The sequence below is a fragment of the Mus caroli genome, chromosome 1, assembly GCF_900094665.2.
Source record: "Mus caroli chromosome 1, CAROLI_EIJ_v1.1, whole genome shotgun sequence".
NCBI lineage: Eukaryota > Metazoa > Chordata > Mammalia > Rodentia > Muridae > Mus > Mus caroli.
In genome coordinates this window covers 176,929,487-176,951,915 of record NC_034570.1, presented here as the reverse complement: position 1 = coordinate 176,951,915, position 22,429 = coordinate 176,929,487, and the positions used below count along the sequence as shown (strand labels likewise).

Genomic DNA, 22,429 nt, shown 5'->3' with positions numbered 1-22,429 from the left:
CTGCCCCCACTCCCCTTACTTCTTGGCCCTGGTATGCCCCTGTTCTGGGGCATATAAAGTTTGTAAGACAAAGGGGCCTCTCTTCCCAATGATGGCCAACTAGGCCATCTTCTGCTACATATGCAGCTAGAGACACGAGCTTCCACTGTATAAAAGTACCACATTTTCATTATCCATTCATTAGCTGATGGACATTTATGTTGTTTCCAATTACTAGCTATTGTGAATAGGGAGAGCAATGAACATGGGTGTTCTTTGGGCATATGTACAATAGTGGTATAGCTGGGTCTTGAGGTAGGTGTTCCTAACTTTCTGAAGAACTGCCACACTGAATTCCATAGTGGTTACAGAAGTTTCTACTCCCACCAGCATCCCCACATCTTTGCCTGCTTGTGCTGTCACTTATTTTATTGATCCAGACTACTCTGGCTGGGCAAAACTAAATCTCAAAGTATTTTTATTTGTATTTCCCTGATGACTAAGGGTGTTGAACAATTTCTCAAGTGATTCTCATCATTTCCATTTCTTGTTTTGAGAACTCTATGAAAAGTTGTGTTCAAATTTTGATGGGGATTCCATTGATTGCAGATGCCTTTTGGTAAGATGGTCACTTCATAATCCTAGTACTCCCAATCCATGAGCACGGGAGATCATCCATGCTCTGTTGTCATCTTCAATTTCTGTCTTGTGCATCTTAGTATTTCTATTATACAAGTCTTTCACATCCTTGATTAGAGTTATACCAAGAGTCAACCGTCAAGCACATGAGCCTGTTAGAGATATTTCAGACCCAAACCAAGATTCTCCTTGGAGCCTCCACAGGGAAGGCAGCTTTCCAGGCCTCCATTTCAGTTCAGTAACACTCGCTGCAGACTTCTTACCTTCATCTCATTTAAGTCACCAAATATACAGTAATTTGTAATAGTATCAAAATATATAAAATCTTTCCGTAAAGTTGTTCAAATCAAGGGAAGGTCCAGATTAGGTGTTGAGATTAACTCTAAGCCTGAACTAAACTTGAGAGATCCTTTGGTGATAAGGACAAGACTGTTTCATAGCTTTGGGGTAAGAGGATGGAGGATTGAAGCCTGTGGTAGCAAGCAGGCTTTTCCTCGGAAGAGACTGTCATCATTTAGGCACGTTGTAGACAAGCCATGGTTTAAATGAATGCATTTCATTTATTTTAGACTCTGCATTCTGGCCAAGAGAGATGGTTCAGCTCTTAAAGGGAAGGCTGGCAACTGAAGAGACAGTGTGTACACCACCGATGCAGTAGCTGTTTCTAGTTGTTTATATATTCTAGATACTAACCTGGGTCAGAGGAGGAATTGGGAAAATTTACCTTGTTAGTTTTCAATAATTATTCATAGAGGTAGGTGAAATGGGAACTGTCCTATAAATATTTTCTAGCAAAGTAAACCACCAGTCTGACTCCTGAGCTTCCCCAGCATGCCTGTGAAACATATGGGAAAGACCATGCAAAACCTGTGACTTGTATCTGTTTGCACATCCTGCAAGCTTGCAGCTTGGCTTAGACGGGGCTCCTGGTGAATGTTGTGATGCTTGCTTCTAGACATTCTCTCATGTTTCTAAAGACCAGCATCTCTTCATAGGCACTGTGTGGACAAAGTGGTATAGGAAGGGTTAAAAACTAGATTAAAATAGCAGCACTTTAAAAAGACATTAAAATATGCTATCTATGCTGGGATGTATCATTAAAGAATATGGAAGAGGAAAGAAACAATGCATTGCATAACTTACTTGTGTGAGTTAAAAACAAAACAAAAACAAAAACAAAAAACAAGAAACACCTTGCACCTTTATAATTTCTACCTTTCTGAACTGTTATTATATATTATGATAATAGGGATTATCATATATTTGTATGTTTCCTTTCCAATTTAACTTTTATTTGTAACTCTCCATTATTTTAATTATTAGCACAACATGCACCATTCATTAATCATCAGAGCCCTTTAAAGTTAAAAGCAAGCTTAGCTGACCACATTAGCACAAGCTGTCCCAAACAGGCCTGAGGGGAGAATGGTCTCTATACCATCCCATTATGCAGTGGGTGCTTCAGAGAGCAGCAGAGGCTCAGCCCTCTGTGACAGGGAAACCTAGGCCTCTTCCAGCTAATTTCCAATAGAAATTTGCCAAGTACTGCCTTCACTTTTCTAGCCTAACTTTTCTAATGACATTCTGGTACTTCATAGCACTGGACATATAGATAATAAGCCTTTGTAGTTACATTCTAGGTTCAGTCTACAAAAGACCCTTTTATTCTGCTGGCATGAGGTGAGAGCTATGCTCACTTGTTGACTTGTTCTTTGGAAAAAACAAAATTGTTTTCAACAAATGACAACATAGTTCTGCCCTATCTTTAAAGCCCTCAAAATCCAAAGAAGTTTGACTGCAGAAGACACAGCTAATGGTTTTCCAGTCATATTTGTGGTAGAGGATTTGTTTTGCTTAATTTGAATTATCAAACTGGCTCACTCAAATAATGTGCTTAGGACACAGACATATTAAATCAATGGACACATTTCATCAACACATGAATCAAGTATGGGTTGGAGGAGCATGTGTCATGTGAGGCAGATACACTCCTTATGAGTTAGGCCATGATCCAGGATTCTGATTGAGGAGAACAAAAGCCATCAAAAGACTTGATGGCTTCTACTCAGATGACTAATTAAGTGGTGATGGGCTTAACTTAAAATAATAGGAAGCACAAACAGATAAACAAGATAGGCCGCTGGTTGATAAGAAGGCTTTGTTAGGCAGCACACTGCTTGCTATTTGAGTTTCCTACTGTGGACCGCTCAGTATCCCCAGTGCACTTTGGAAAACACTGTTCTTGTGTTAAAGAAAGACACATTTCTTCAGGGAAAGATGAAGAGATCATCCACATAGAGTCGATGGCTAACACTGTGGTGATGAGAATCTGCCCTCCCCGGAGGACAAACTATACAGAGAAGATTGAATCCAGGTCTCTGGAATTTGCTTTAGTGTTAGGGCAGTGGTTCTTAATCAGGGATAGTGAAGTGTATGCTGCTTTAGGGCTTACAGTGTTAGAAACAGAGTCTCAATCACAAAAAAAGGTCCGCGCATAGGCTATGAGTTTGAAAAATGTTGATTTTAAGCCACAGATCTGGCTAATTTAAGCTATTGGCAGACCATGACACACACAAATTGTAACCCTGACTTCCACAAGTTCATCTTTCTTTGATCCACTCTGGCAGGCAAAAGCATAAACTGCCCTCAGTGCCCAGCTCCCTTGAGTAAAGAGCACCAACGTGCACACTTGCATGAACAAACGCAGCCTTCCTCTGGTCATTTGTTGTCTCTGTGCTTTGTCCACCACAGACATCACATGTTATGTTTTGTGTGCTTCCCCAGCCCTGTTCTCTGTCTCCTCCTATAAGGAGAACTCTTTCCAAGTATGCCATACCTTCCACGGTGTCTCTGTGCTTTTCAAAGTGTTAGTTGTACAGAAAACCCCCTTTAGTATCAGTTGAATGAATAACACTTAGGCAATGAAGAAACGAGAGAGGCTGGAGTGAGTGAATCCAGCTGTCTGGGAGAGGGGGGCATTAAACTGGGTTCTGAGGACAAGCAGCAGATCAACACTTCAGGAGGAGGAGCATGTGCAGAGGCAGGGAGCCAGGAGGGCAAAGGAAGCCTGACTGGCTAGAAAGGCAGGTAGGGCACGGAGAAAACCGCACAGATGGAGCTCAGTGTACAAAGTCTAAGCAAGGTTGAAGATTTGAGGCTTGAATCAATAGGAGATTGAGCTTTTTGATTTGAAGATTTGAATTACCTGTCAGTAAAAATAAGTGGGCTGGTGAGAAATCTAGAAATGTGAATGACAGTAATAAGATTATATGAAAAGACAGGAAATTAAACAGAGTTGTAAGGCAGAAAGAAGGGTAATTTGTTGGTATTATTTAGAAAATTGCATTAAGTGTATTAACATTCATACTCCATTACAATAGATCATTTTCTCTGAAACCATTTTCAACTACTGCTCATCCTACATGCCTGTGAGGTCCATCCCCTAAGACTTCTGGCAAGCCTAGAACTGTCTCATCAAGTGATGAGTCACCAGCATATGTCCCTATAACTCACATTGCTTTGAAGACGTTTTTCTTAGCTCTGGGCCAGTGTGAGAGCTTAGCAGTTGGCGCTTGCCACCAAGCTTTACAACCTGAGGGTCTTTTGTAGACTGAGTCTAGAACATAACTACAAAGGCCTCACACCGTGGAAGCCAAGAAGACTCTGAGGTTGTCCTCTGAATTCCTCATCTCCATGGCCCACACATACCATGTGCATACAGGAAATAAGTTTAAAAGTGTAATAAAAACCTATTTATTTCTCCAAATCTGCATCTTTTATGGATTATAAGATTTTTTGCAAGATTATAGAAACCATAGGCTAGCCAACATCTTCTGAGATGTGAAGTCCAGGAGATGAGCAGCACCCACTGAAATCATGAAGCACAACCAAGGATATATCCAGCTTGTAGAAGAAGAAAGTGTAAAATAAATTTATACTAACCAAAATTTCGCTATCAGCTGCTTTGCAAGTTTTAAATCTTCATAACCATTTGTTTGAGGGTTAAATAATTTCATTAATTTTAAGATAAAATTATTTAAAGATTATACAACTTGTAGATATTTTTGAATATACAACTTATATGCATATGTGCACATAGTTTAAGAGCACACATACATGCAACTTCAATGAATCACTGTGGCTAAATTAAAGTAGGGTTAATTTGTGGTCCTTCTCTATGCATTCATTTTGCACACAAGCAAACTTCACACAGACACAAAAGGAAAGTATATTGAAACGCCATTCATGGAGAGACAGAGACGAAGTGCAGCTGCTCATAACCCCATCCATGAGTGCTCAGGGACATTGGGGCCACATTCATCCTGCATGCCTGTGAGGTCCATACCATGTGCACATCAGCATCAGAAAGACTATAATTTGTCTTCATGAAAGCTGTTTTCCATGCATAGATGCAAATACTTTGTGCTTCCATAACTAACTTTGTAAACTCCAAAGCTTCCTACTTGGGTTATTAACATGCTAAATATTATTGGACAATATAAAGGAGTTCATTGGGAGAAACTAAAAATAAAGAGAAATGGATGAAGTAGGACTTTTTTCTAAATTTAGTGTTTAGGCAGACATATGAAGACAGTGATAAATAAAAATTTAATTTAGACTCAGATTTTAAAATATCCTGTTTTAATTAAATGTACTATGTGACAATATCAGGACATAGTAATGACTTAAACCACATTTCCTGAACTTCAACTTTACTTTTCCAAATTCTAAATTTTAAAATATTTTCTTCAGTTAGTAACTTGCTTTTCTTCTTTGAAAACTATCCCCTTTACTTGTAAAAAGCTCCCAGTTCCTATTCCCTGGGCACCGCATGCCTGCCTTCGGATCCTGCTTAGTATCCACTATGGCACCTGTTTCCTCTGAGGTTTGGTTCTTTCCTAGATTCTTCCAGCTAGGAAAACAAATATAACAGAAACTGAATGTGATTGGCTTTTTGATGGGGAGACTTCATTGTAGCACACTATGACCTTTTAATTAAAATATTTCCAAAGATTGAGCCTTGAGCACACTTCTCTGGAAGTTTGCTACGTGTTTGAGAAGTTGCAGTGGTTTTGCGCAGGTTCCCTTGACAGTCCATTTACAGATGAGCAGAGGGAGAAGTAAATGGGTGCACTGTGGGTTACATTCCATGGGCACCACTCCATTCAGTGCCCTCCCACTCCATCCAGTGCTCCCTCAGTCTGATGCACACTGCACTGTGTCAGTCCTGGGGTGTGGGTTCTGGGGGTCGGATTCTTCATATCAGAGTGTCTGAGTCTCTCTCTTAATGAATGCATGGGATGCACAGAGGGAACACAAAGGCCAGACCCTCACTTCCGGGAATGCTTTTGATCATCTGGCTTCAGCTTTCTTCATCTATCTCACCTTCTGCAGTGACCTACAGCATCAGTTCCTGGCCTTGCTCAGAGTCCTGCAGGACAGAGTGCTTCAGTTTTCTTGGGCATCACCATCTTGTGACAACGTATATTAACATTGGTTTTTCTCAAACGTTTTCTCTTTGTTACAAGTTCTCAACCCTCTTCCTACCTGCTAAGAACCCCTTGCTGTCTCCAGCGTGTGTTCTTGTCTTCTGTCTTCTTCCTTACGGATGCTTAAAACAGTAGTTCTGTTCTTTTACTCTTATTCATTGAGTTTCACTGAGGATTAGTAGGATCAGCAGAACAGGTTGCCAGGTTGCACCAAGAGCCTAACATAGGGACAGTGCAGTTCACCACGTGCACGGCCTGTGTCCTCTTCAAATTCCATGCTAAATGTTTGCTCACATAGCCATAGCAGCTGTGTGGAAGTCATGACTCATGGAGGTCAAGTGACTAGATAAGGAACTCCAGGAGCAAAGCAGGCCCGAGGAGGGAGCAGGGGAGGGCAGAGGAGGGAGCAGGGGAAGGCTGAGGAGAGAAGGGTGGTCTGATTCCAAAGCACTGCCATTCATGCATGACCAAATATGCCTTCACTTGGGGTGTGACCCGAGCTTTGATTTCAGAAACTGATTCCAATAAGAACTGCCCGTGCTGCTGTAGTGTTTCTTTTGCTTTTTGTATTTTTGAGATTTATACAATTTTTAAATGTTAATTTGTTTATGATATGAATTTTGAAAATCCTGGCACCTTCAAAGTTTTGATTGGATACTCAGTATCATTATATATTTAAAACTTACAAAAATCCTACTAGGAAACTTTGAATGTGTTCATCACTAGACAAGTAGAAAGGGAAGAGTCCCAGAAGCCAGCGCTCGTCACAGTGGCAGGGTTGAAGCGGAACATAGGAGCTCTGCTCCCAAAGCCTTGTTTTCTTTGAACCAGCTGTTTCTGGAAATCTAATTGTGAATGTTGCCTGACTGTCTTTTCAGGTTTTTGCCATTTTCTTCCTACCATAAAAAGGAGAAGTACATCCCAATGATACACTCGTCAAGTGCGTATAATTCTGACTCTTATGGACAGAAGCACTTTCGCAGTCAAGACTCTAAGAAGTGGATCTCTGACAAGGTGGGTCCACAGCATGGCGTAGTAGAAAGGGTGCTCCTTTAAATGGCTAAGGCAGACAAAGATGACAGCATTAGGACATGGCACCACTTGTAAAAGGCTGAAGATAGATACTGACAATAGCAGATTCGATTGTTCTCGTTACAGCTGTGACCGTCATAGTTATAAACATATTTGACCTGTGTCCGTGAGAGATTTGCTTTAGTTCTTTGCATTACTATGCTCTTAATGTATGTTTTATGGTGGTAAAATCCTATTACCAATGACGAGGATCACTGACTTTGTCAGATGATTGGGTTGGAGTTTGAATGTGAAGTCCTAGTGTGGAATGGACAATGGACCATGGAGGCCAGATGTTGCTTGCTCTCTCCATCTCTGTGCATATGTACCTATGGTGTTCAGGGAAGGAAATGAGTGATTAGCTGTAACTTGGCACATATGCGTGTGCACTGTGCATATTTGTAACATGTACAGAACATGTAGGTTTTAAGGTGTATCTTTGTTCTTGCTGCCATAACAAATTTACCCTGGAAAATCAAGTTAACAAAATTAACAAAGTTGAAAGTGTCATGCCACGTAACTTCAAAAGATAGTGCATTGCCATAGTAATCAAAACAGGATGCATGGTCTTGGCATTGAAAGGCACAAACTCACTGGTGGCATAGGAGAGAAGATGAGAAAGTATGCCCACATGTGAATGCCTAGTGGATCCTCAATAGCGGTGCCAAATACACAAGGACAGTGGACTCAGAGGAGAGTGCTGGGAAGACAGATATTCTGATACAGGAAAGGGAAACTGGATCTTCACTTCTCACCATGTTAAGACATCAACTTAAAATCATTCAAGATTTTAACATAAATCTTGAAACGGTTAGAGGAAACAGAGAAGAACCTTTGATAGTAGGCTCAGTCATGCTCTCTGGATATGCCCATAGAAGCACTGGTAGCAGAAGCAATGAATGAGACTGTGTCAAGCTAAAAGGCTTGGATATAAGAATCACTAATTAGCAGAGAGGGAAACACCACTAACCAGAAGAGTGAGAGACAGCGGTGGGATGAGGAAGATACCTGGAACCACACATTGTAATAAGGGCCAACATCATCCAAAGTGTGCGAGCATGTCTATGGACAGATATTTAGCATCGCTAAAGTTATCACTGAAATGCAAATTCAAACCATGATATATCATCCCATACTTGATAGAATAACAATTACCAAAAAAAGAAAAAAACAGAAGGAAAATGTTGGCCAAGCTGTTAGCAAATGAAACCCTTGTGCTGTTTGTGAGACTGTAGGGTAAATCAATCTTTGTGCTACAGTTTTGCCTAATAATCAAATGTCTGAGCCTAAGTTCAAAAGGAGTAAAATCAGTATGTCAGGGAGGTAAGTGGGCACTAAGTTCACTGCATCGTCATTCACACTAGCCAGGACAGATGCATAAGGACGTGGAGTGCACACAGAGTGCAATATCGTTGTGCCATAGAAAGCAGAGATACTGCTGTTCCTGATGTGGATGGACCTGGACGGCATCAGGCCCAACGACAAAGGTAGGTACAAAAGATGGGCTTGACTGACTTCATGTGATTTAGAAAGCCGGCGTCACAGAGAGAATAGAATAGTGGGCCCAAGGACTTGGAGACAGAAATGGATTAAAGTTCCACTGCAAGACTGCTCTGTGCTCTCTGCTAGGGGTGGCATGGGCCCTTGGACATTGGGAGCAGTCATGTTATCCTTCTGATACTGTAGGAAACCGCTCTTTCCTGTCTGTGGGAACAGCAGCAGCCATGGTGGCTCCTGAGTTGCCTTGCAGGGTCATTCTTCCATTCTCTTGAAGAGCCAGTTGCCCAGCCCTGTAAAGTACAGGAAGCCCACAGCCTGCCTCCACCCTGTCTGCTTTCTTCCCATTTGGATCAAGGGCAGTGCCTTTGCTCCTCTAACCCCAGCTCTAGTTAAAGGGCTGATCACATCCAAGTTGAGCCATCCTCCTGCCATCTCTCAAAAACTGTTGTCTCTGCTATATCATCTCCCTGTAAGACGCGTTTCCTCACCTCATTCCATCTTCATCTTCAGTGTGGATATGGAATTCTGAGGGAGAGGGAGTAAATAACTTGAGCATGCCACAATGTACTGTTCCTATTTAATGTTCTGATTTCTCATTATTATTAGTGTGGGAGTCACGAGAGGTTGTGCACATGTTTGACACACACATGGATGTCAGGACAGATTTTAGGACACACTCTCTCTCTCTGGTCTGAGTTCCAGGAACGAAAATCAGCTCGTAGGCTTGGTGAGCCCTCCCCACTATCCATGAGGTACCTTCTAAACTGTCACTGTTAAGACATTCTGTTTAAAGGTTCTCCAACACTAGTAATTCAGGGTCTAAGGTCTCTCTCTACAGTGAGGTAAGTCATTTGCTTTAGGAACTGAATGGTAGACTGAGCTGTGGTTTATTGTGTCATTTTATAAAATCCCACAGTAAACCATCTTTTTTGTCATTTTTCACCAATATGCAAACCCTTCTGAACACAAAGTAGGTAGGAGTTCTAACTATTTTATTTCCTGTTGTGTTTATAGATGTGATGTGTATTGTGTTTTCTAGTCAACGTAACTTTTCACAATGATGCCCTTGCACCATTTGGTTGAATCCAGCCAGCAATTCTTCCTTGAAAGTCTAAGTGACTCTTAGCACATTTATCTATATCACAGTGGGAAAGATCCTTATGCAGTGTTCATTTCCTAAAGTAGAGCCAGGCTTCCCTTCAGAGCTTTGCAGCTGGCTTGCTAAAGTGCACTAGTGTGTCTATCTCAGTTAAGCAACTTCATAGAAACAGAAAAACATTTCAATACTCACTAGAAGGGAGAATAACTTATTTTACTATTTTAGCAGTTTCATTAGATACAATCTTTTATTCCTGAGAATTAAGTCAAGAAAAAATAGAGATTCAGTAACTGTTAATAAGACACTGCCTTCCCAGCCCTGTGCGGACTGTAAGAAAGTCGAATGGGCTCCGCCCTTCCTCTGTCCCTCATTCCTTCCTATGTCCCCTCTCTACTCTTCAAATGACTGCATTAACTAAAGAGAGTATTCTTCTAAGAGGCCAAACATAACCTATGTACTATGAATTAGTTGTTTCACAAATTGTTAAATCTTGGAGTTTTTATATCTTGACTTGATATTAAATAACGTGGGTAAGAATAAATTTAAGAGTAGGCTCTATACTTTTTAAGCAGTGTGTGTGTGGTTAGCCTGGAACTCACCATGTAGATCAGTTGGAGCTCCAACTTGCAGTGATCCCCCTGCATCAGCTTTCTGGATGTAGAAATTCCATGTGAATGCCAACTCACAGAAGTTAATTTCTTTTTAGAAAATGTGACTTCTTAATCGTGAGAGTTGGAGACCACAGCTTATTCTGAGAAGGTTAAAGATAATTTTGGGAGACTAGAGTTGTTATGTTCAAAATGTAGAAGAAGAAAAGGACAAATATCAAAATAGTTATCTATAGGGTGGTGGGAATATTTATATGCATTTCAGTGTGTATTAAAGGCTGGGCTGTGACTGTGTTGAGGCTCTTTCTTAGCATGTGAGAAGCCTAGGATTCAATTTAAAGCATTGAAGAAGCAAACAAAAGCGGCTTTAGTAATCCAGTAGGCTGGTGTTAGTTAGGTACCCACCCCATCATCATGACAGTCTCCACTGAGAAGTGACTTCCTCTCCTGCCTTCTTCAAACACAAGTCCCAGGTCTCAAGGGACTTGTTAGCTAACTGGGTTATAGGACTTCAGCTGCAGAAAATCAAATGTACATTTAGTACTTTCCTATTCATATAAATTCATTTCATATTCAAACAAATAATGTATTACTTCCTTTTTAAAAATTCTCCATTAGCTTTATACAAAAACTCACAAATTCAGTGAATGAGAGAACACAATACTATTTTTTCCTAAAAACCAGGAGCCAGTAATAAAAAATATTTTTCTTTTGTATGTGTTTTTGTATGCAACATGCTTGCATATATGGAAGCAGTTTTATATGTGTGTGGGCATCCAAAGCTGGTATTAGGTGTCTTTCTTCCTTTGCTGTCTGCTCTGTATTCTGAAGCTGAGTCTCTTACAGAACCTGGAACTTGTTGATTCTGGCCAGTCCAACTAACCAGCTCTTCCTAGGGAGTGTCTGTTGGCATGGGATGACATGTGGTTGTCATGTCTGCCAGGTCAGACTCAAGTCCTCACACTTATTTGGCAAGTGCTTTATCCACTGAGCCATTCCTGCAACCATACAGTGTCCCTTAAAAAGTGAAAATGTGAAATAATTTATAAATCATGCAAGTTACCCATGTTTCTTCAATCTACTTGTGAACTGCACCAAATTAAGCCAGTCAGTTTTAACTCAGTGTTTTAAGTGATCAGACTTTGGATTTGAGGGAAATACTTTGGTATTATAGTTCTCCATAGTGCTGACCTCAGAATGGATGTGAACTAAGGAACTTCCGGTCAGTTGCTGTTAATGTCATCTGCTTGGGGAGCTCTGAGTCTGACAGTCAACAGTTCCACACACTGAAAACATCTTTTGTTTGTCAAAATATTCATGTTCATATTTATTGAAAAAGAGGTGACCTTCTCTGTCTTTATCTGAATTGGAGTAAGCTTCTGTGTGTCAAGGTTTGCGTTGCCAGCTCCCTCCCTTCTCATCTGCCTGATTACAGCTGAATTATGGCAGCAGACCTCCCTCTGCTTGATCTGTACATGCGCGTGGGCCCTGAACATGACTGTGTACCTTACAAAGCTCAGAAATATCCAGCACTCCAAAGAATTAACTTAGGGAACTAAGCATATTGCACAGAACATAAAGCTGACCTTCCCTGTGCATGCTTTGGGAATGCGGCAGGATAGGGAACACATTACGGATTTAATGTGCCACGTCGCCTTCTGTAGGAGCCTGGGTGGGGCCGTGAGTGCTTGCCCACTGCACCCAGAGACTGAATCTGCTGTCACCAGCATCCTGATGATAATGAACATTCAGCCTAACGACCGTGGTTATGATGATCATAATTGATGTGCAAGTGCTGTGTGGGGGTCGTCACAGTCGAGCTGTGTGTGTGTCCAATGTGCCTCGGCTGGGACGGCTGTGCTTGCATGTGCTGATTGGGATAAAATAGGCCTTTCTACAGGCCAGCTTTGTAGGATTTCAGGATCTTTCTGTGCATGCCAATCGATGATTAAGCACTTGCAGAACAGTGGCCCTTCACAGTTGTTTGTTTGGTGCGGTTTCGTGTCATTAGGAAATGGAAACAGTGAAATAATTAGGTGTAATTGAAGGAAAATATCTTGTGGATGGTTATATATAATGTTTCCTCTCTCTTTATCTCTTTAACTCCTTCCCTCCCTTCTCTCTGTCCACCCCCCCTTTCCTCTCCATATCTCCAGCTCAGAGGTTGGACCCTGGCCCTTGTGAAATCTTCCCAAGCTTGCGTAAGCTTCAGGACAAATATATGGTGATGTTTTTTATATAAATCCTGGCATTTCTGTGGAGATTTGTTTCTCTGCTATGCATTTAATAAAATAGAGCAGCAGAGACAAATATTTAAGTGTGTAAAGATGATAATCAGCCACGTACAGTGTATGTACATCAGGCAGGCATGCTTAGGTCTGAGCTTGCTCTACCTTTCATTAACTGTTTTCTTTTGGATCAGTTTGTGGCACTCTTTATGAAATTTCAGAGTTTATGATTTGACTTTTTAGGATGTAAATAAAAATAGCACATATTGCTGTGATATATCCAGGGTTTCTGAAAACCTTCACCCCCCTTGTACTAGCTTGTGGTCACTAGCCCACACATTCACTTTGCTTCTCATTTTAATGGGCTTGGTCTGAGCAATGAACACACATACTGGGAGTGCAATTTTGCAAAGAAGTGTGGTCAGCCATTTGAAAAGACACTTTCTATGGAACCCATTGTCCCAAACTGAGTAATGTCTGCATCCATTATCAGTAACTACAGGGTTCTGGAGAGATGGTGCTGAGCATTCGTTCCTGAGACCTGTAGAATTTAAATTACCCCATGTGACACACGCACCCAGCTCTTCTGCCGCATGGTGGGCAGAGGGCAGAGTCTGCATGACACTTTGAAGGTTTGTAGCTTTTACTCATAAAATTATCTATCTGAGGTTTCAGCCTGGTGTGATTGTTGAGCTCTGAAATATTCCCTTTGGAGGTTTAAAGTCTCCAAACTATTGACATGTCCAGTCTTTCCTGCATTTAAGTTAAGATAACAAGAGTTAAACTCATAATCTAACAAGGACCGTGGAGTATCTACCTCTGCCCTGCTCTGTGACTGAATGCCTAACCTTAAATCTTTCACATTTTAAAAGCTCTAGCTGGCTTTTGTGTGCATGTGGTGATGTTGGAAAAGAGGCAAAGAGCTCGAGGGAGAGTGGGTGGCCCCATGCCTATGGATGCCTTAGGAAGCGTGGCATTGCTTTTCTCTCTGTGTGAGATCCAGGTTTTCATGAGACTCTAAAGCAGCATGAAGATTCTTAAAAACAAAACAAACGTCCTAAACGTCGAGCTAGCATAGGTGTCTGTGCCACTCTTGAAGTACACTAGGTCAGCACACCACAGAAATGCTTGCAACCTGTGTTTGTTGCATTGCTGTTCACAGCAGATAGACTGTGGAGCCAACTTACCAACAGACAGACAAGTAAAGACAATGTGAAGCAGGTGTGGGTGTATATGTGTGAGCATGCACACGTACGCACGCACACACACACACACGACACACACGCTTGTGCGTACGTGCTCCCTATATGAATTATTTAACTATTTTTATCAGTAGACAGCATTACATTCTTGTAGTCCTGTTGCTGTCCAGCCTATGTGCACATAACCTAGCATGCAGTCACCCAGGAAGTTGAGGGTCTTCCTAATATATCCTGATTGATAACATTTCTAGGCTATAGCTGGCACTTTACCATTTGGATTTATTTTCCTAGAAATATTGTAGTACTTTTCAATAAAGAGATTTAGAAATTTTACTGTTTCTAAGTATTTTTCTTCAATAACAGTTTTCTGCCTGTAGTATTTTACTATGTCAGGGATTTTGGTTCTATTTGTTAGGGTTTTTTGCTTATCTTTCATTTCTCTTAGAGATTTATTTTTATTTGTGTGTGTGTGTGTTTGTGTAGGTGCACACATTTGTGTGCACACATTTGTGTTTTGTAGGTGTGTATTCAGTGTATATGAGCAGAGAGGAGAGGAGGCTAGAGAGGTCAGAAGAGGAAGTCAGGTTCCCTGAAGCTGGAATTATGGATGTTTGTGAGTTGCCAAACATGAGTTCTAGAAACTGACTCCTGGTCCTCTGCGAGAGCACCAGGTGCCCTTAAGAGCTGAGCCATCACTCCAGTCCCTGTCTTCCATTTGAACCATTTTAATGTTTTCTCTCTGACTCTTTCTATTTATTTCTTTATCTTCCCTTTTTGGTTGTTTTTTTTTTCTGCTTTCTTTAATAAGACCTATTAAGTTGTCACTGAAATAAATTTAATTTTGGCCATGTATATTGTACCCTGCCTATCTGATTATAGACCTATCTTTGTCCTCAATTTCTTTTCTGGGTAAAATAAAAACGCAACTTCCTGTGTTTTCTTTTTAGATCATTTTTAGCCTTTGTCTCTAAGCATGTGATTTCTAAGAATTGTGTGTTAAAACAGCTACTAGTTGTTGGTTGACACAATTTGATTTATTTTGCAGTGCTGTTGGTTCATGATGTTTTCAGCATGATACGAGCTTTAATAAGATTGGGAGTTTTGGTGTTCTGGTACATTCTCTGCTCAAGCGTCCTAGGACAAGGCTTACTGTCTGTCCATGAGGTGATGCTGTCAAGAAGGAAGAGCTGCTATCTTTGGCTTCGCTTGTATAAAACCCTACCCTCACTTTAGTTCCTTCTTTATTCGATGGCCGAAGGGCGGTCTATTTGTCTCTTCCTGCTTGTCTTGAGCATCCAGGACACTGGCCTGTGCTTTGTGCATCTTCATGGTTTTGTCTGCTCTTTCTGGGGGTGACCTGTCTGCATCCTCTCTAGCACTCCCCTGCAATAGCTTTTTTGCAGTCATTCCCGATTTGCACACCAAGGGTTGCATCAGTGGGGTGCTTTATTGACCCCCTCTTTAGTTGTGGGTCACATTAACTGTGTTTCTCAATCCTCCTAACGTGAGGGGACTGCGCGGGTCTACTTCTTCTCTTCCTTGTGATTATCTGAGTGGAGGGGTTGATGCACAGAGACATTTGGCTTTATATTAGGATTGGGGTAGTTTTCCCTTAGGGCCAGCTAAAAATCCTTGAAAAGCATGTTAATGGCAAAGTTTTCACAGTGACTGAACAAATCTTTATTGAGCACCGTGTATGGATCAGACTCAGGCTAAGCATCAAGGATATAACCTTGAGCAAAAGCAAACAGGGCCTCTGCTCCCACTGAGCAGGTAGTTTACGGGGAATAATGGACATTAATCATTGCTCAAAATACTCTATGGGAAGGCCATAGATCTGCAAGACTGTATAGTAAGGAAGTGTGGTTGGCAGGGGAAAGGAGGGTGTGCCCAAGGGAATGGTGCTGCCATTAAAACATGAAGGAGTGTTATCAAAATAAGGTTTTTCTCTCTTCCCCTCCCTCCATACCTTCCCCCTCTGCCTGTCTGTCTCTCTGTGTGTATGTTTAGTGTGTTGTGTGTTTAGTGTGTGTATCTGTCCATGTGTGTATGTGTGTGTTTAGCAAGTGATCAGATAAGAAGTCTCTAAAGAGCTCTGGGATTACAGAGAACATGAACTTTGAACTCTCAGGGAACATAAATCCTTTACATTTCAAGGAACTGAAAGGAGACCCTTAGGGCTGGAGATGAGTGTGTATATGTGTGTGTATCAGGTGCTGGAGAGATGGTTCATTGATAAAGTGCTTGCCATGCAAACAGAGGACCTGAGCTTCCCAGCCCCTATGTAGAAACAAGGTACAATGGTATATACCCAAATCCTAGTGTCAGGGAGGCAGAGGCTAGAGGAACTCTGTGGCTTGCTTGATAGTCCATCTAGCCCAATTGAGGAGCCCCAGGTTCAGTAAGAGACCCCACAGGGAGAGGGAAAGAGAGAGAGAACAACACACACACACACACACACACACACGACACACACACACAGAGTGAATATATTGGATTCAGGAACCTTGTTAAACCTATAGATGAACTCTAGTATAAATAAGAGACTTTGGGCTTTATACTGGGAGACTTTCAAGGTTTTTAAGCAACATTGAAAAGATGTGATTTATATTTTCAGAAGTGTTGATAATTAATTATATAGAAGTCAAAATAAAAGGGGAATGGAGCAATTAGACACTGGTTGTGGTGGTGCAAGCCTTTAATCCCAACACTCAGGAGGCAGAGGCAGGCAGATCTCTGTGAGTTCAAGGCTAGTCTGAGTTCCAGGAAAGCCAGGGCTACACAGAGAAGCCCTGTCTTCAATGACAAAAAAAAAATAAGAAAAAAAGAAAAAAAAGAAGAAAGGAAGAAAGAAGAAAGAAAGAAAGAAAGAAAGAAAGAAAGAAAGAAAGAAAGAAAGAAAGGAACAAAGAAACAAAGTAGAGAAAAGAAAAGAGAAGAAAGAGAGAAAGAGAGAAAGAGAGAAAGAGAGAAAGAGAGAAAGAAAGAAAGAAAGAAAGAAAGAAAGAAAGAAAGAAAGAAAGAAAGAAAGAGAAGTCTAGATAGGATGAGACTTAGTTCAGATTTATTATGCTATAATTTGCTAATCTCCTGTTATTTTCCATGAAAGGAAGCCAGGTTATGGGCAATGGTAGTCATTGGAGAAAAGGGGGAGCCGCACTTGGAGAGCAGCAGAGAGAGGAGACCATCAGTCAGCGTCTGTCCTGTTAGCATCTGTGATGTAACTTTGACTCAACCCATTGGAGTTGTCAGAGAGATGGCTGAACATTGAGTCTATTTCTTGTACAGACAGTCTTAATTTCAAAACAGAGTAAATTACTTTATAAAAATAATAAACTAGAGTACTGATAAAGATTAAAGAGAGAAGGACAATAGACATTTTAAGGAATGCCAATATTTGTGGCCACTTGGAGTAGGAAGCCTCTTTATTAAAGGAGATGAGCTAGCATGTGAGGAAAATCAAGCGAATGCTGTTATTAAAGAAGCCAAGGAGAGAAACTGGGGTAAGAGGTAAGGCGTGATGTGCCATGTCAGACACGGCCATGGGCTCACGTTGGATGAGTGCAGAACATGCCTGCAGATTTAGCAAACTGCAGGTCTCTAGTGTCTTAGCAGGACCTGACTTAATGATGGTGTGGAGACTAACCCAGACAGAAGTCACTCGGGAGTGATAGGAACAAAGAAGCTACTGCAAGTAGAAAAAGAGACCCACAGCTGTGAAGAACAATTAGGTAAAATACCTTCATTTTGTTGTTAAAATTGAAAGTATTTCTCCATGAATCAATGATGCTATACTAGATACACATTATTTAACCAACTGTCTGTGTTTTAAAATTGTATTTACCTTTTAATTTTATTTTTTTTAAGTTTTATAATGTTCATTACAAGTGTTGGCATTAGTTGCTTATTAAATGTACTCAGTGAGCTATTTGCAAAAGGCTACCTCACAACAATTGGGTTATTCAACGAAACGCATCTTCTGTAATGCCTCAGCTAGAGAATGTGGTCCCTTGACGATGATTGCAGGCTCTGAAGAACAGATGGATCCTGAAAAGAGAATGTGGGATGGCACTTCTTAAGGCACTAGCGTGTGGAGCCCCACTGCTGTCCGTCCATCCATCCAGGCACTGTCTCCATTTCCCTACTTCTGCCCTGCACCCTGCCTAGAACGAGCATCAGAGAGCAGGGTGCAGAGCTTCTCTTACTGTCTTGAAGATTTATTTTTATCGTATTCATATTGATGTTTTGTAGGCATGTATGTATGTGTACCACATTGTGTGGCTGGTGTTCATAGATGCTAGAAGACACTGGAATCCTGACATTGGAGTTACAGGTGGTTCTGAGCTGCAGCATGGGTGCTAGAACTTGAACTTGATTGAACTGAAGAGAGAGAGGACCTCTGCAAGAGCAGCAAGTGCTCTGAGCCACCGAGCCAGCTCTCCAGCCCCCCTTTTCTGTATCTTTCCATGATGGCTGTGGTACCTTCATACAATCACTTCTAGTTGTCCTCATCGTCTAGAGAAACTCGTTCATGCTGCTAAAGCCTATAAACAATGTATAAGTGTATTTTCTTGAGCATATGATTGTTGGGAAGATAAAATTTGAAACTATGCCAGCCTGAACCTGCAGCTTTGTTTACTGATCTCTGTCAGGGTTCTGAAATAATAGATATTGTTTTGCTAAATGAATTCAGAGATCATCAGTCATGTTAGCTCTGACATCTAATGAACATAAATAATATGCAAAGGGAGGAAGCAATCTCATCTGCAAGTTCTAATAGACTTTCCAGTTCTGATGGCATAATTGAGGAAGTCTCAAATCTCTATGCCCAATACAAACAAGGTTTATGAGAGAAATGGTCATGTTTGTGCTTGCTGCCAAACCTAAAGGGTGGTGAGATTTCTAATAGTCTACCCAACAGATGACTGGGGACTGCACACGGTTAGTAATATCCTAAAATTACTGATAAAACTCCCTGTGCTGCTCACACTGCCCACGTGCGTACACCTGCTGACAGTGAAGGGGGGCCTGGAGTTGCTCGGATCAGGAGATTTGCAGGTTCACCTTTGAAGCGTTTGGTATTCCATGAAGTAAACCCCCGTGTAGAGCGTAGCTGCCACATTGGATGAAGCTCTGGCTTAGCAGTGTTTCAGCCTTCAGTGGCAACTCTGGGGTCCTGTGCTTAATGTCATGCTAACATAAAATAAATTTCAAGAAAGCGCTCTCTGCTGAAGGGGATCAGCACACTGTCTCTGCACTGTAACTATGGCTTACGTTTCAGAGCAAAGACACTTTCCAATTTGGCCCATGTTCCCAATGTATTTTAGAAATGAATTTCATCATTATCACCATGTGTTATGATCTCATAGGGGGTGGCGATGTACCTGATTTTGTCCTTTAAATGTTATATAAATGTTATAGACAGACTTAGATACCTTCAGAACACATTACCTGAACAGTATCTACTCTGTGTACACAGAGTTCATCTGTCTTTGCCCTAGTAAGCTTTAGTATTTTCCAGAACTAAAACAAACCTAGATTCATACAGAAAGGTACCAAAAGGAAGCAGCTGGAAAAAGTTCTCAAGTCAAATTTCCATTTAATTGTGAAGCGCTACTGTATAATGTTATTTACTACATGAGACTAGAGGCAGTAAGAGTGATCCAAGCCAGGTAATCCATGACAAGTGTTGCATGTTGTGATGGCTGCTCTTAGTTGTTAAATTGGCTACATCTAGAATTGACCAAAACCAAAGAGGCTACCTAGACACCTGGGAGGGAGTTTTTCTTAATTGTCACTTGAAGTAGGAAGACCCACTTTAACGAAGATCTTTTGAGGTGGAAAGAGACACCTTTAATCTGAGTCTTCTCATGGAGCCTGGATATGAAGAAAGCTTTGCTCCTTGCCTGTCTTCTCTGCTCTCACTGGCTTTATTAGATCTCTAGGATCCTGGCATAGACTGAAGATGGTCTGAGATATTCAGCCTTGTAGACTGAACAACTACTGGATTCTTGAACCTTCTGTTGGTAGACAGTCACTGTTGAACTAGATGGATTGCTAGCAATCCATTTTAATAAATCCTCTTTACATTTATCTATTATGTATATATATGTATATGTATATATGTTCATTCTGTAAGTTGTTTTTCCTCCAGGAAACCCTTGCAAATATGTGTGCCTCTGGACTCCAGTCTTTGTATTCAAGACATGTCTGTCTATTCAGACTCAGCCATCCACTTATACAAATCAAAGCACTATTTCTCTCTTTCTTAATCATTTGTCATTATTTCTAAGGAACCTGTTTGCGTACCTCCTAACTTGCCCTTATGGGAGCAAGAAGTTGGCATAAGTGTAGAATAGCCATCTGTCTTCAGTTTAATTTACACACCACTCTTTTCTGAAGAAACATGTGAAAGCATCCAGCTGACAACTCACTACCTCAGAGGTCAGATAAAACAATGGGCGTTTGCTTATTCATGGATTTGTTTGTTTGTTTGCTTTTACCAACATGATTCTGAAGTGTTTACATTTTGGCAAGGTGAAAATAAATTCACATTTTTGCAAAGACATTATAGAAAATCAAATGTCCATGAAAGTACTGCTGCTTTTTTAGCTGGATGAGAGGTGGTTGGGATAAAGGTAGCAATGCACTTGTCTTTCACGTGAATTTGATTTCAGTTTACCTTTTTAAAAAGTGGGGGAAAAGTACCCCAAATAAGCAACCACCTAGGTAAGTAATGTCTGTGGAGTCAGAGCCCAAGTAACTTGCTTTGGGAGGGACAAAGGCTGGATTTTCCAAGGACATGCTGTTTGGAGACTTTATCATGTAGATACTGTGGCTGAGCATGTTGGCATTCATGCTGTCAGTGTGGTTTGTCATATCTGAGAGTTAGGAATCTCTGTGCCATTTAGGGACATGGAAGTTGACGCCATAGAAATTGACTTTAAAAGCATGCTCAGGGATTTGTCACCTGAACAGAAATCCCACTTGGACTCTTTAAAATGTGAACTTCCTAACATGCTTCCCCTGGAATTGGCCATTCGACACAATTCTCTCCTGATCTTATTCTCTAGGTAAGTGGGGTTTAAAAGTGGATTATTGACAGCTCAGTACCATCTATAATGTATCTGCAGTGAAATATATAAGAAGAAAGAATATGTAAGTAACTTGGTCCATAAGTGAACTGCTTTGTGACAGGAGCTCTCAGTGGAGCCCCAGGCTGGGCTTGTGTATAAGATCTTCCTGCCTCAGCCTCCTAAATCCTGCCTTTATAGGCAGGCATAAACCATTAGCATGTAGGAGCAGAGCTCCTGACAGTGTTCTGTCCATGGGTTTCTGCTTCTTTCCAGTTATTTTGAATCTTAGATTAAAGTTGAACCCTTATCTAAAACTTAGATCCTACTTTTTAGGATCTCACAAAATGCCACTCAAAAGGTTGTTTTCGAAGCTAGGTATCCCAACGAGTGTGCAAAAATTCATGCTAGTGTGCAAATAAAAATATCAATCCAGATGAGAGGTGGGACCTCCATTGGCAAACAGCCCAGCAGGCATGTTTCTAGGCTGTCAGGACTCTACTTGTCTACGGAGTTTCATGACATCCCTTATGATTAGAGTCAGGCAACAAGAGGACTCTTAATCACTTTGGAGAGAGGCACACAGCCCGTAGGGCCTGTAGAAAGGCTGGAACGAGGGAGTCTCTCCCCTGTGATGTTGTGGGAATGGAGTTCTGTCCACTCAGATGCACACCGCTTTTTTGACTTGTATTCTAGTTATTCCCAAACAGAGATCTCCAAGTGGGTGCAAGCAGCCTCAGACTGCAAATCAAGTCATGTGAGTGTGTGACAAGAATCACCTCTGTGAAATATTTCCTCAGAGGACAACTGTGATGGTTTGTATATACTTGGACCAGGGAGTGGCACCATCTGAAGGTGTGGCCTTGTTGGAATAGGTGTGACCTAGTTGGAATGGGTGTGTCACTGTGGGTGTGGGTATAAGATCCTCATCCTAGTTGCCTGGAAGTCAGTCTTCCGCAAGCAGCCTTTGGATGAAGACATAGAACTCTCAGCTTCTCCTGTGTCATGCCTGCCTGGATGCTGTCATGCTCCCACCTTGATGATAATGGACTGAACCTCTGAACCTGTAAGCCAGCCCCAATTAAATGTTGTTTTTTATAAGACTTGCCTTGTTCATGGTGTCTGTTCACAGCAGTAAAACCCTAACTAATACAGAAGTTGGTACCAGAAGTGGGGTATTGCTATGATAGGCCTGACCATGCTTTTATTTGACAGAATGTGGGTTTTGGGACTTTGTATTTGGAAAGCAATGGAATGCTTTAAATGGGGCTTAATGGGTCATCCTAGTAGGAATATGGAAGACTTAGTTGCTGGGAGTCATTTGAACTGTGTTGACCTAGCCCAAGAGATTTCAAAGAAGAAGAATTTCAGAATGTGGCATAAAGACTGGTTTTGTGGTATTTTGGTGAAGAATGTGGCTACTTTTTGCCCTTTTCTGAAAAGTTTGTCTGAGGCTAAGGTGAAGAGACTTGGATTAATTGCATTGACAAAAGAAGTTTCAAAAAAGCCCAGCAGAGACTTTGTTCTCTGGTTAAGTCTTA

At 41.2% G+C, this 22,429-nt stretch overlaps 1 protein-coding gene across 1 annotated transcript in view; it reads left to right on the top strand.

The window, feature by feature from the left end:
- Spata17 (spermatogenesis associated 17) overlaps nt 1–22,429 on the top strand; it is a 161,233-nt gene that overhangs the window by 107,269 nt on the left and 31,535 nt on the right. Inside the window, exon 9 of the mRNA XM_021158392.2 lies at nt 6,986–7,121. Coding sequence (XP_021014051.1) covers nt 6,986–7,121 — 136 coding nt within the window. The remainder of the gene's footprint in view (nt 1–6,985; nt 7,122–22,429) is intronic.